At 41.8% G+C, this 14,500-nt stretch overlaps 1 protein-coding gene across 6 annotated transcripts in view; it reads right to left on the bottom strand.

Annotated features, from left to right (window-relative positions):
* Positions 1 to 14,500, bottom strand: part of F11 (coagulation factor XI) — a 24,575-nt gene that overhangs the window by 9,347 nt on the left and 728 nt on the right. For 5 of the 6 annotated variants that reach the window (XR_003842518.1, XM_029531686.1, XM_029531685.1 and 2 more), the window contains exons 2-10: positions 14,008 to 14,063; positions 6,982 to 7,144; positions 4,782 to 4,888; positions 3,777 to 3,936; positions 1,797 to 1,906; positions 1,271 to 1,430; positions 760 to 869; positions 494 to 656; positions 304 to 410 (exon numbers count right to left, since the gene is read on the bottom strand). Coding sequence is in view for 5 of the 6 variants with exons in the window: in XM_029531686.1 (XP_029387546.1) it covers positions 304 to 410; positions 494 to 656; positions 760 to 869; positions 1,271 to 1,430; positions 1,797 to 1,906; positions 3,777 to 3,936; positions 4,782 to 4,888; positions 6,982 to 7,144; positions 14,008 to 14,062 (1,135 nt within the window). In the remaining variant the exon portion in view is untranslated. Of the gene's footprint in view, positions 1 to 303; positions 411 to 493; positions 657 to 759; positions 870 to 1,270; positions 1,431 to 1,796; positions 1,907 to 3,776; positions 3,937 to 4,781; positions 4,894 to 6,981; positions 7,145 to 14,007; positions 14,064 to 14,500 lie in introns of those variants that run through there. The other variant, XM_029531688.1, reaches the window with a different exon arrangement.

Below are 14,500 nucleotides of genomic sequence, written 5' to 3' on the forward strand. Positions count from 1 at the left end.
ACACACACACACACACACAGAGACACACACACATATATGGGAAAACCTCTAAATTTGTTAACTTACAAATCATCTCTCTCCCATGTCTATTTAGTTGTCATTTTTGATACAGGATTTTGCTATTTAATCCAATCTGGCATTAATGTTTTGGTTCTCCTTCCTCAGCCTCCTGAGTGCTGGGAATGTGTATATAGGCTTGTACTGCTGTCTCCACTCCTCTGTGGTTGTTGTACACTAGCCTCGTGTCGATACGTTACGTTGACGATTCCCCTTCAGTGGTGTTTTTTTTTTTCAAGTACTCACCATTATCCATTTTGCACAGCCTCAGTGAGTATCCAGAGATGCCTCCCTTCCCATGAAGGATTCTAGTCGGAGATCCATTTGAGGAGAGCTTTAAGTAACATCTGTCCCTACCATTGAAAACAAAACTCTGTAAGCAAAACTCATTCTACGAGAAGATGCTCCAAGAGCACCTGTCTAATGTTTGCCGTACTTCCTTTCATTGCAAGATCCTCGTGATGGATAATAGGTAAAGAACTGGCAGCGGGCATTATTGGTGCACGTTTTCTGGCAGGTTTCTTGGCCTTTCACATCGACGATGTCCAGCTCTTCTCCCAAGAAATCAGTGTCATTGTAAAAGGACGGATGGCAGAACACTAGACAACGAAGCACACACCAGGTTTGAAGTGTGTCGCCTTCACAGTCATCCAGTTCCTCGGGCTGCGGAGCTCAGGGAGAGGGACAGCCTTGGTTGTTTACCTGGGACGCTGTGCCTGCAGTGCTGGAGACTGAACCCGGAAAGGGCGTGGCTCGTTGTAATGCGTGTGCTTGGTAACCCACTTTCAGATGTTTTAAGGAGACAAAGATGTCTAAAGGACCAAAGGGGGTGTTTCAATAAATCAGATAAAATACATCAAGAGAAAGACCGCCTGTTACAACAAGCATGGAAAGTAAAGGTAACTCGGAGAAGCATTTAAGAGCAACCTCTTCCTAACACCGCTTCTTGAATCACCAACTCACGTTCTGTACGTTGTAATGTCACTAAGAACTTTTCAAAAACATTTTTGAACCTTTCCCTATTGTCAGTGGTTCCAGAGCCTTTCATCCTGCTGATACTGTTCCTTTCAGCAATTCAAATCTATCTCAAAGAGTCCAGAAGCTGCCTGCTACTTAGACATTCCCTATCTTGATTGTGCAGCACGTTTTTTTGTTTTTTTTTTCTTGGATGTTTTGAAAAGAGACCAGATGACCCTTAATGGCAACTTGTTACCTCTGAGACTCTTTTGGCCATGCTTGGGAAAAGAATGTGAAGAACAAACAAGTGGGGTGATGCGTGCAGATGCGACGACAGACGAAAGCATCTGGGGCCACCACGCTGTCAATGTTAAGGTCTGCCAGCACCGTGTTCGGGAAAATGTCCCTGATACAAGCTGTCCAAGGGAAGAAACTGTGTTAGGAAGGCAGGGGCACCAGCAACATCATAGACATCCCAGAAAGGGTTTGTAAATTGTATTACAAATGGAAAGTTCATCCGAAGACCTTATTTATTTATTTATTTATTTATTTATTTATTTATTTATTTTTGTTGTTGTTGCTTATAAAGAGACAAATTTGAAATGTAAGAAGACATCCTTTCCAGGACTTAGTGAACAGAATCACACGAAGACAGTGAGAGGTTGCTGGGTTCACATCATGTGTGAGCATCAACTGTTTTTAAAGTTAGACCCCTTGCACATATTCTCTGCTTCACTTGGGCTTAACGGTACCAGTATCTCATCGAGAAAAATGATAGTTACCCAAGTTTGAAAGTCCACAGGACTTCAGTGAAAATCCAGATACCACGTTATTGAGCTTCGTTATTGTGGTTGGTGTCCCCGTCCGGGTGTACTTCAAAAGACACATTTTACTGAATACAAACAAAAAATGGAAAAATATTATTCTTTCCAAGTATATCAAAACACGAGAGGATAAGATGTTACGGTCTGCAGGGGGGAAATGACTATAATAACAGAGGAATTGCCCAGGAGTGGTCACCTGCAGAGCGAGTGGGCCTCATGAAACCTGGCAGCTCTTCTAACCACAGGGAGGCCCTGCGGACTCAGGATCAATGCTATCTCATCAGTGAGTGGACAACACGGGAGACCTGATATGGGGTGAGGTGGCTGTGTGAACGGGTTCACGTTAGCCCTCCAAATATGCTTCTGCGTAAGCCCTAGGAACATTGTCCTGGCCTGCGGTTGGCATTCTGTGACGTCTAAGACATAAAGAGTGTCCCCTGAGGAGAGCTAACGAGAACCGCAGGAGGCTACTTCCCATCTTTTATTATTCATTTTAAAAGACATCTTTAATGTTTCCCTTCCCATTCATTTTTTTTCAGAATTATGGAAAGTAAAATAGGAAGAGTCAATGTTAAGATCCAACTATCACATAACTGTTGTTTACTGTGCAAATCTAGATAATGTCAAAGATTCCCAAGTCTAAAAATGAACCTTGAGAGATGGAGAGATGTCTCTTCTGGCCTACATAGTTATCTGCACATGTGTGTGTCTGAACACACAGGCACACACATACATAAACACATACACACACCTACACATACACACACACAAAATTAAAATGTTTTTAATGGAACAAGCCATATACTTTTCTAATAACAATTTAAATCTGAATATGCGGATTTAGTCATTCACTCTCATGAGTCATATTTTTATATAACAGATTTCTTCCTGGAGGAGTTCAAAAATCCCACATCAAACAGGATAAAACTTTGCACGTTGGTTTCAATGACTTCTTCTTGGGTAAGGGACAGAACTGTACATTTAGGTAGATAGAGAAACAAACTAAGTTTGGGTTATTTTTAGGTCAGAACATTTGTTAGACTGGGAAGAGCATTGCCAATCAAACCAGAGCTCTCAGAACCACAAGCGTGAAAATGTAATGCCTTTCGAAGTTAGATAGGATATAGGGTAAGCTTGTGTATGCTTTACAACATACACAGCATCTGTGACGCTGCACTGTGTATTGTATATGGTGTGTGGGGTGTGTGGGTTAAGCAAGTGTGAATAGGAAGTCCAAGGGGGGAACGTTAGAGTTCCTGCCCTATGACCTCCCTGCCTTTTTCCCTCCAGACAGGATCTCTCCTTAAGCCTAGAGCTAAAGAGAATGACATCAATGGGAGGAGAGGCCCTTGGTCCTATGAAGGCTCTATGCCCCAGTGTAGGGGAATGCCAGGGCAGGGAGGCAGGAGTGGGTTGGTGGGTGGGGGAGCACCCTAGTATAAACAGGGGAGGGAGATGGGAAAGGAGGTTTTGGGGAGGGGGGCGGGGTACCGGGAAAGGAGATAATATTTGAAATGTAAATAAAGGCAATATTTAATTTTTTAAAAAAAGGCCTGGAGTTAACCAGTGAGCTCCAACCATCCTCCCTCTGTCCCCTCACCCTGTGCCCATGTCCCAAGCACTGGGGTTAAAGGCATGCACACCCATATCTGGCTTTTACGTGCATGCTGGGTCCCCGTGCTTGCATAAGCAGTGCATTTACGCACCCACCGAGCCATCTTCCAGTTCTGAAATGTGAATATGACTTAAATGAGTGTTAATTAGACACGCTATGACCTTTTCATGACAAAACAGCGATTGCTGTTACGAAAATATCTTGGGGTTTAAAAAAAAAAAGTTTAGGCTTCAAGTTAATGAAAATACCTAAGGAACCAGTGGTTTTCTTTCTGCCCAGCGGGCAGGCTTATATCCAGGGGCTCGGACTTGGCGCTCACTCACCGATGGCCCACACTGGGAAAATGCCCTGTTGCATATGTGAAAAACTGACAGTGGGCATCGTCTGTGCATCTCTCCTGGCATTCTCGAGCATTCTTCACAACAGAGCTGTTATAGTTCATGCCCTTCATGTCTAGGTTCACGAACACATCTTTGCTGCAAGCTGGAAATAAAGGTGGAGAATCTAGGCATCACCAGAAGCCAGGGGCAACTACACTGCCTTCCCTGCTGGCCCTCTCGGGGAAACTGCTCGCTTCTCGCCCACTCTCCTGTGGAAGTTCTTTGTTTTGTTTCACTCCGCCGTAATTCCCACTTCCACTGGGAGGTATTATGAGGAAGCCAATGTGCCTCTTAGACCGGAACCGCCTTAAGCTTGCACATTTGAGACTGGAGAGGGGGCTCAGCGATTAAAACCACTGGCTGCTCTTCCAGAGGACCTGGGTCTAATTCCCAACACCCACATGGCAGCACACAGCTGTGTGTAGCTCCAGTTCCAGGGGATCTGACACGCTCACGCAAACACATGGAGGCAAATCACCAATGCATATAAAATAAATATTTTTTTTAAAAAAATAGAAAGCTTGTGAATTTGCATTTTGACTTTGACCTCAAACCGCACAAACCAACGATTAACCCCTTAACTTATTGAAAACTGCCCGTTTCACTATTAAAACATGTGCCACTTCAGTCTGCATTTTCTCCTTTTAATTTGAATTAGCATTTATAGTAAGGGCTTCCGTGTGCAATTCCAGGCTGGGAAGGAAAAAATAATAAGAACTAAGGTGGTGACATGCCTTTATGAGGCTAAGAAATGGTAAAGAGAGACAGTGTGCTTATGGGGAGAGAAAAGAAGAAAACTGTGTCCTCTACGCGGGAAGATGGTTCCTTTGTGGGAAGTTTAGTCCTAGGTGGTAGTATTTTATTTTATAGCCACAAAGCTGTATCTGAAATGATTACAGGTATATACTATAATGGCTAGTTTTTATTATGTTTGATAAGAAAGCTTACCACTTAATTGCTGAGGGCATTGCTTGAAGGAATATCCAGAGACCGCGCCTGTCATGTTTACCATTGGCAATGTTTCTGTGACGCTGTCCTTCAGGATGCAGGCAAACCTGTTCTTTTTTTAAAAAAAAAAAACATAAAATAATAAAATAAAATAAAATAAAAATAACATTAATCAGTGGGAATTCATGCTTTCAAAGAGTGGATCCTAAGGTCAAAGAGAAGGAGACAAACGACTGGGTTTCCTGCCAAAACAAATGTTTAATCAGCAAGATTTGACTTTGCTTTTAATTACAACATCCCTACATCTAAAAGAACACACATGACCCTCCTTTCCAACAGGACATGAACAGGAATGGACGGACTTTAGCCTATTGCTAAAATGTTGCTTAAAAATCTATCATTTTTGTGTTGTCCTTGTGATAGAAATGGTTTTTTATTTTTTACATGGCGACATTTTAAACTTTAAACACACACACACTCTCTCTCAGTCTCTATCTCTGTCTGTCTCTGTCTCTGTGTGTGTGTGTATGTGTGTGTGTGTATGTGTGAGAGAAAGAGAGGGGGGGGAGAGACAGAGATCACATGCATGAGAAAGGCAGAAGATGGCTTTGAGTCCCCTGGAGCTGGAGTTACAAATGATAGCAAATCTCTGGAAGTTGGGGAAACAAATCTAGAGCCCTTTAGAAGAGCAGCCAGGAAACCTAACCACTGAGCAATCCCTCCAGCCCACACGGGGTTACAGCCTAAAATAGTGTTAGAAATACAGAATGTTCTTTTTGCACTTGGCTCAACAAAGCCTAAAGTTTCATCCCTGACTTGCCAATCTCTGTTCTAGATTTCAGAAGAATACTTAATGCTTACAGCAATGTGTAGCTATCACTATCTGAGAAACCAGCAATGACAAGCAAAGATATGGGAAACTTAATTTTGCATAAAAGGTTTTATATTAAAATTTCAAGCTTAGCATAGAGACAGAATGGAGGCAATATCTAATATCTTAAAAATATGAGTAGAGAGGAAAAAGTAGCCATAGGAACCTGTGAAATTTGATGAGAATTTAATTAACAGCTAAAATTAACATTTCAAGTATGTTTTACTTTGTTTAGCTTTTTGCAGTTTCCTTATTGTGAAATTCATGTTGAAGTATTTAGATGGCAGGGCTATTATGATATTTTAAACTCACTTTCAATATTTATCTGTGACTATATACAGGTAGGTAAAGCAAATATGACAGTGTTGGGGTGACCTTCCTTACATTGTATTAAGGCATGCCTCTGTATTTTCAATTGTTGATTACTGTATTGACAAAGAGCTAAGTTCTGGCAGATTTTTAGAATTGTCATTTCTATGGCCCATCACCAGCTTCTGATTTGTAAGTGCTTGTCCTTCACATCTGCCCAAACAGCTCATATTGCCTAAAGGCAACCCAAGAGATGTTCTGGCATTGTCTTAACTGCTGATTGGTTATAGTAAAGATCTGACAGCCAATAGCTGGGACAGGAAGTACAAGGATGGGACTTCTGGACAGAGAGAGGGGGAGAGGAGGGAGAGCGAGGGAGGAGAGAGGGAGGGAGGGAGGTAGAGAGGAAGAGGGGGGAGAACACTAAAGCAGAGGTGGGAGATTCAGAGGCAGACAGGGAAAGGAATGGAAGGGAGATGAAGAGCTACTTGGCAGACAATCTAAGTTTAGAGAGGAGAGCTAAGAGTCTGCCTGCCTCAATGAAGGGCCTAAAATTTTATATAAAAGTCTGCATGCCTTATTGAACCACTGATGGGAGCCCGCGAAAGCTACATACTATGACAGGATATTGGAGGGAGTAGAAAATTGTAATAATTTTTAAAGTAGCTTTTAAAACATTTTTCCCCCTAATTGAAAGGTTAGAAGGAAGTTCTAGATAATCCCACGATGGTTAACGAATAGCTGCGACAGGAAAAGAACATAAGACAAACCATGGAAGAAGAGCAAAAAACCATGACCTTAAGATTGAGACCCCAGGAGTTATTACGGTTTTTCACCAATGTGCCTAAGCACTATCCTTCCTGTAGTATTTAGTATCTCCGTGGAAGGAAACTCACTTTCCAGCCGCTAACATCCCATGTTGGAAAATGACAGGAGCAGGGGGTTGTAAGTAGGTAAACTGCTTTGATGAGTAACTGGCCCCGGAAATCAGTTCCTCTTCAGAGAAACAGAACCCGTTACCATTTGGTAGGATCATCGGAAGATGACTCAGCCATGAATGTGAAGAGCAGGCACCGTGGGTGGTGAGTGCAGATCAGGCGGCAGTACGTGGCGCTCGGTGTGAAAACAGTACTCAGGTCACCTCCTTGAAAGCTGATGTCTTTGAAGACCTTAGTGACACATTCTGTGAAGAAAAAAAAAAAAAACGTGGGGCACACATTACTGCGGATGTTGGTGGGCACTTACCTCGTTACATGGTTTGTTACAAAGTCAATGCAAAATATGTCTGACCTCTGACATCAGCTAGGGCAACGAACGCTCTTAGGGTTATCCTCTTCAGTGAACAGCCTCAGATGGAAATAGAAATCACAAAAAACATGGGGGCCTTTGTGGTGTCACATTTATGAGTGAGTGATTGTCTTGTGAATGCTGCCGGAGCAACTCAGTGATTTCTCAGCTGTTGACCAGCAAGAAGCACTTGCTCCCCATGAAACCCCTCTGGGGGAGTCAGCAAGGGCGTGCTGTGTTTCCGTTCATTCATTGTTTTGACACTGCTACAACCCAAAAGGCAAGACTGACGGCCCCTTGTATGATGTCACGCTAACATTAAAAATGGACTCGTGACCAACACTTACTATGGAGAAGTCATTGAGTTCTACTTAGCTAAAACCTTACATCAGTTTTAGTTTTTAAAAAGCCAAAAACGCATAAGAATTCAAAAGTCCTCTGTTGCTAGAAGAGATAGTTAATAATTCCCACAGTATGTGACCTTTTAAGGGACTGTTGCCTAGTGACTGAATAAAAGGTTCCTGTTCTTCATGCACCCCTACATGCCCATGGAGAGATGTTGCTGGCCCATTCTCTTTATAACATTGAAAACAAATACCAGACTCATGTGGAAATACTTCCAGAAGAATAAAATCTAACTCAAATATGGACTGCTGTAACAGCCATCAATAACGTCTTGAGAGGATTGTAAGTGCATAGCAGTCAAAACTGTCCTATGAGGCTTGTAGGACCTAGATAACCGATGAGCTCAAAAAAACCTCATGTGACTTTTCATGGACCCCTAACCAGAATGTGGTACATACATACCTGTATTATTAATGCAATCAATTATCATGATTAATATTTGTCATGTATGTGATGACAACATATCACATCATTATGATTTGTCAATAATTTGTTGGTTATTTCTATTCAGTTTTGGGCATGACACTACATCTTGTCATGTCAGGTGTTAACTCAAAGCCACAGCTAATTCTGTATTGAATATTTTCCATTTTAGCTACTCATATTTCAATATAATGAATTTCCCCAGCAACCCTATGCATTTTTTTAGTCCTTGCATTTAGAAAAGTTATTCCAAGGATAGACTCCACAGTGTCCATGGGGCTGCTGAAGGGATTTGGGGAGGAAGAGCAACCTCACCACAGATCCATCTCCAAAATTCAACAGAGATTTGGTAGAAAGCATGGTTTTCTCCACTACTGGCAAGTATCCCAGGAGCTACATGGAGATTCAACATATTTTTCTGAGTTCTGTGTTGTCTCCCACCAAACCACACTGAGCCTGCTTCCAGCTAATTGGCGGTCTATTCTCACCTCACAGTTTATCTGTTAACTCTAAGAAATTCATCATTTTACTATTAAGCCATCACACCACATTAAAATGTTCTCATCAAGCAGAACACCAGGATTTGTTAAGTTGAATTGATTCTTAAAGGATTAATAAGTGTGCAGTTTTGATTAGGATAGAGCCACTACTGGAATCATTTAACCTACAATATTGACTTTCATAATCTCAGTACAGTTCCTGGTACTGGCAAGAATTGGCTACTGTTTGTATATTGAAGATTTTGAATGGAAGAGCTGGAGTTAGGGCCTCCGATGTACCCTCTGTTTCCTGAGTCCTGAGATTACAAGTGTGTGCCTCTACTCCTGGGGGTCCATTGAGTTTGTAAACTCCTTGCTGATCTGCCTGAAATAATCAGTGCATTCATTACTTTGAATTTTTCTATGTACGTAACCACATTTATGGGAAGAGTCAGTTAATTTCCATCTTTCTCCTGACTCTTAGGCCCTTTGACCTTCCCTACTGTGGTACACGGATCTCTAATGTTTAAGGGAAGTGACAGTAGATAGTCTCTCAACACATTTATTGACACGTATTTGTTGCATAGCGGTGGGCTTCATGGGACACCTGCATAGGTGTGTATACATCCTAGTATCATAGGCATGTATCATGTACTTTGACTATATTTATTCTTCATATCTTCTCGTTTCCCTCTTTCCTTTTAGTCTCCTTCATTCCCCTAGACTCTAGAGCCTAGAGTGTGTTACTTCAAACACACACACACACACACACACACACACACACACACTGGATTTTATGTATCCATATAAGGTCTAGAATCCACAAACTTGAGAAAAGGTGATATTTATCATCCTCAGTCTGACTTATCTCACTGAATATGCTGATGCCCAGTCACACATGACACCATTCCATTCCATTCCTCACTGTGGCCAAATGAAACAAGGAGAGCACGAAGTTAGGTGGGTATGGAATTGGGTGTGGGTCTGGGCGGAGTTTGGGGAGTTGAGATGAAAATGAGCAAAACACAGTATATGATGTTCTTGAAGAATTAGTAAAAAATAAATAAGCAACCTCCTTAGCTAAATGCAGAACGTGTCCCCCTGCCCCCCCCCACTGTGCCTACATCTAGCATTTGCTCTCAGCATCCATCTATTGATGGACACATAGGCAGACTCCCTGACTTGGTACTTGTGAATAAATTTCCATGCTGGCGAGGCTGTGGGAAAAAAAATCAAAATCTGTAATGAGATGTCACAGAAAACTAAAAGTAGAACGGTACCCCTCCCGGGAATGTCCATGATGGACCCCAAGACAATATTCTGTGATGTTTGCACTTCTCTGTTCCTTGTTTCCTATTCACAGTAGCCAAGTTGTGGATATTCCTGCCTTACCCCAGTACCCCAGGGAAACACTATTTCTGTCACTATTACCTATGAGATTTCTTGAAAACTTTTGATTTGAATTTTTTTCTTTTTTTTCTTTTTTTTGTTGTTGTTTTACAATACTACTTAGTCATTGGGAAAGTTCTGAGTTTGATAAACTATTTTATTATGAGTAAAATCTTCAATGTGTTAGATTATTTTAATTTTGTTGTTCTATGGCAAAATATATATGACATAAAGTTTGTCACTCTGGCCCTTTTCAGCTCTCTAGAGCAGTGGAAGGAAGAATGTACCTTAGGTACAATTTCCACCACTAGTCTAGAGTTCTTTCAGCTTTTCTAACTGAAAACTTGTACCCATTAAATGGTCATTAGCATTAGCCCCTGGTCAGTTCTCTTCGGTCTTCTGTTTCCCTGAAATCAGCATCTCTGAGCACCAAACATTAGTGGAATCATTCATGTGTTCATTTGTAAATGACTCCTTTCGTTGAGTATAAAACCACGAAGGCTCAGCCATGCCCCACTACGAAGGAGGCTTTCCTTCCTCTCATGCTGAGTAACATCATGTTTGGCGTTGCATGTGCATGCTGTGATATTATATTTTGTTCAACCTCCTGTCCATTGGTGAGTACTCAGGTTGTGCTATGACACGGCTGGGTGTGCTTCAAATGCCCACGCGTTTCTCTCTTGCTGGCACTCTGCCCGACAGCAGGAAGACAAATGACAAGTCTCTGTAGGAGTCTCTTCTTTCACTTCCTTTGGGGCTACATCGCATCCATTGATGGCTTTTCTTAGATTAAAGTAACTCCCCATTCCTAGACTTAAGTAAACTTTACCACAATATGCCAATGTAATTGGTCTTTTAATTTTCTTTCTTTAAAAAAAGATTTTAAAAACTTTTTTATTGTGTATGCATGTACATATGTATGTATGCATGCCGTGTGTGTGTGTGTGTGTGTGTGTGTGTGTGTGTGTGTGTGTATACCTGCAGAAGCCAGAAGAGGGTGCTGTATTCCTGGAAGCTAGGGTCACAGGAAGTTGTGAACTATCTAACATAGGTGCTGAGAATTGAACTGAGTCCCACGCAAAAACAGTAAGTGCTCTTAACTACTGAGCCATCTCTCTGGCCTCCCATTTATTTTTCTTTAATATATGTGTTGGATGGTTTGGTATAGCCGATTTTGAGACAGAACCTTGTTATGTAGCCCACCCTAGCCTTGAACTTTCAATCATCTTGCCCCAACTTTCTCAGCTCTGAGATTTTTAAGTATGATACAACCACAATGGATAGTATTTTGTCAGTTACATTTGTATATATATTCATGTCCCTGTGAACTTAGCATCACTGACATTTAGAGATGGGATGCAGAGTGTGAGAGGACACAGTCACTCCAGTCTGTTTATGTTCTGTTTAATTCATTTCTGCTAGTTCCCCACTCCCACCCTCCAGCTCCTTTTCATCCACTTCCTTCCTCCTTTTTTTTTTTTTTTTTTTTTTCGAGACAGGGTTTCTCTGTGTAGCTCTGGCTGTCCTGAAACTCACTTTGTAGACCAGGCTGGCGTCAAACTCAGAAATCCGCCTGCCTCTGCCTCCCGAGTGCTGGGATTAAAGGCGTGCGTCACCATGCCCGGCTTCCTTCCTCCTTCTTGAGCACTGATTTTTTTTAACCATTTCTCTATGCTAATATCTATGCATACATTTTTACAGGTCATCCTAGCCCCAATTTAACTGCATTCCAAAGCCTCACATGCCATATATTAATTATATTAGATTCAATTTAAAAATTATTGTGATCTCATCTTTGAATCATACTTAAGAATATACTTACTTAACCCATCACCCGGTACTCTTTAATTATCTTTTTTTTTTTTTTTTCAGAATGGTTCTTTGACAACTAGACAACATGCTCTGTTTAATTTTTACCCTTCAAAATTTATGGAGACCTGTGAGGCACTGGGCGAGCCTTGATTGAAAGGGTAAAGGTCAGGTGAAGTCCTGAGTGAGTGTGTATTGTTTGACATAGGCGTGGTCCAATGCTGCAGACCCCTGGTAGAGCCAAAGCCTTACTCCGGGGTAAGACTGGAGGAGTGACAAAACCTTCCTCTGGCCTGAATATCAATTTTGGGAGGTCTGTATAAAACCCAGTAACCCCAGCATCCTCCTCATGGACGACTGCAACCTGAGACTTCATAGCTGCCTCCTGCCTAGCCTGGCCAGCTCATCTCGTGTGTGGTACCCTGTAAAAGCGCCGAGGTTCCAGGTGGTACTGTAGTTGGTGCTGATCCATCAGAGTGAACACAGCCCGCCTGATCTCGGTTTTATTGTGAGTGTCTGTGTATCTGTCCTTTCTTCAATCCTAGCTGCCCCAGTCAGGTTACCAGGACCAAGTCACACAGAACTAGGTAGAGACTTGATTAGAGTGGTCAGAACTTGCTACTTTTTTCTATGTACACATAAATATCCTGTGTGTGAATCGACACAGTTGAATTCAGTGTTTAAGATGTTAAGACAGGCTGCTGAGCGATGGTGGTGCACACCTTCAGTCCCAGCCCTTGGAGGCAAAGACAGGCAGATCTCTGAGTTTGAGGTCAGCTTGGTCTACAAATCAAGTTCCGGGACAGCCAGGGCTACACAGAGAAACTCTGTGTCAAAAAAAATCAACAACAACAACAACAAAATGTCAAAACAGTACTGTACAAGACAGTACAAATAGCAATGGTGTTTCAAAACATTGACAATGAAGGAATAACCTGAAAATCAATCTAATTAAGCTATAAACCGTATAGTTTAATATGTTACATGTTTATTTTATTTTAGATCTGCTACTGTTCACATGTGCCACACCAAAAAGTACTAACTATGCTTAAATGTCAATGACAGTCTCAGGCTTCAATAGAATATAAATAAATTTTTTTGTTGTTGTTTTTCCAGACAGGGTTTCTCTGTGTAGCCTTGGCTGTCCTGGAACTCTGTAGAACCAGGCTGGCCTCAAACTCAGAAATTCACCTGCCCCTGCCTCCCAAGTGCTGGGATTAAAGGTGTGCGCCACCACACCTGGCATAAATAAATTATTTTAAAAAGTGCTTACACTAAGTTGTTAAGATCAGTATTGATGAAGTGACTTCCCATTCCATTCTACTGAATGGTAAGCAAGTGTATTTAATGGATGTAACGTAGAATGGAAGTGTAATTGCAATGGGTAAATTAACCAAATGTATAAGCTGCACATTAATATTTCTATAACATTTTCAGTCAGGAATTGGTGAGTGTGTGTGTGTGTGTGTGTGTGAGAGAGAGAGAGAGAGAGAGACAGACAGACAGACAGACAGACAGACAGATAGACAGAGACACAGAGACAGAGAGAGACACAGAGAGAAACAGAGACAGACAGACAGACAGACAGACACTAGACTGAATCCCTTATGGAATACTAATCAATGAGGTGAGTGGAGTCTTCTCTTTCTAATTTTGCTCCTAGGAATCATGACAATGTGTTGTATAGGTAGACAGAGATGCAACCCTATAGACAGATATTACTAGCACTCAGATGATATAGGTGAAGACTTTGTAGTTCTATATTTAAATCTCTTTCTTTCTTTGATATATTAAAGGGGAGCTTTCACTGGAAAATAAACGATGATTCTGTTTCCTTCCCTGGAGTTCACAGCATGGAATTGTTCCACAGCACATGGGGACTGAAGTGTAATCTCTTTTTGTGGACTTAGGCTGTTTCCTACACTGCAGGTCAGGGAATGAGCTATTTCTAAGCCATACTTAAATATTGAAGAGAGTTCTTTAAAATGGTGGTAAAGATGCTGAAGTGTAGCTCTTCACAGTTGATGGCTTCTAACCGGGTAAGGGGGTGGGGAGGGGAGTGGGGAGGAGAAAGACTCACTTTTCTTTAAGGGGATGACCATTGGGAGTTTGATCACAATCCCAACGAGTATATGCTCAACACAAATTGGACTTAGAGGAGGAATGGGAGGTGAGTGTGATCGGGGTGCATTGTATGAAATTCTCAAGTAATACAAATATTATGTTAGGGGAAAATAAGTAAAGCAACACTTACCAGTAGACACTGTGGCAAAAAAGATAAAATGTAACACCTGATGTAGCGAGGTCATCCTACAAAGAGAAGAATGTCACTGTTTTTAGAGCAGAGTATATACATTTACAAGTTTGCAGACATCAGACTTTACACAGAATGAGAGGAGCGACTCCCTAGGTGGTGTTCACGGGGCCTCCCCACTCCCCCTGGTAGTGTTAGGACAGCCCCAACACGATGTGATGTGCGCTGCTCAGTCTAGTCTGCAGAGGTCACAATGGACACTCCCTCCTCCCTGCCCTCTCTCCATCCCTGCTTCACTCCCAACTAGGAAAGTCCCCAGTCACTGTCATCTTAACTCCTCCCTAATCCAGCTTCCCATCTTTATTTCCTCTTTCAACTCATTTCCCCTCTTCCCATTTTTTGGGTTTCTTTCTTTCTTTCTTTCTTTCTTTCTTTCTTTCTTTCTTTCTTTCTTTCTTTCTTTCTTTCTTTCTTTCTCTCTCTCTCTCTCTCT

Source organism: Mus pahari, chromosome 19, assembly GCF_900095145.1.
Source record: "Mus pahari chromosome 19, PAHARI_EIJ_v1.1, whole genome shotgun sequence".
Lineage (NCBI taxonomy): Eukaryota > Metazoa > Chordata > Mammalia > Rodentia > Muridae > Mus > Mus pahari.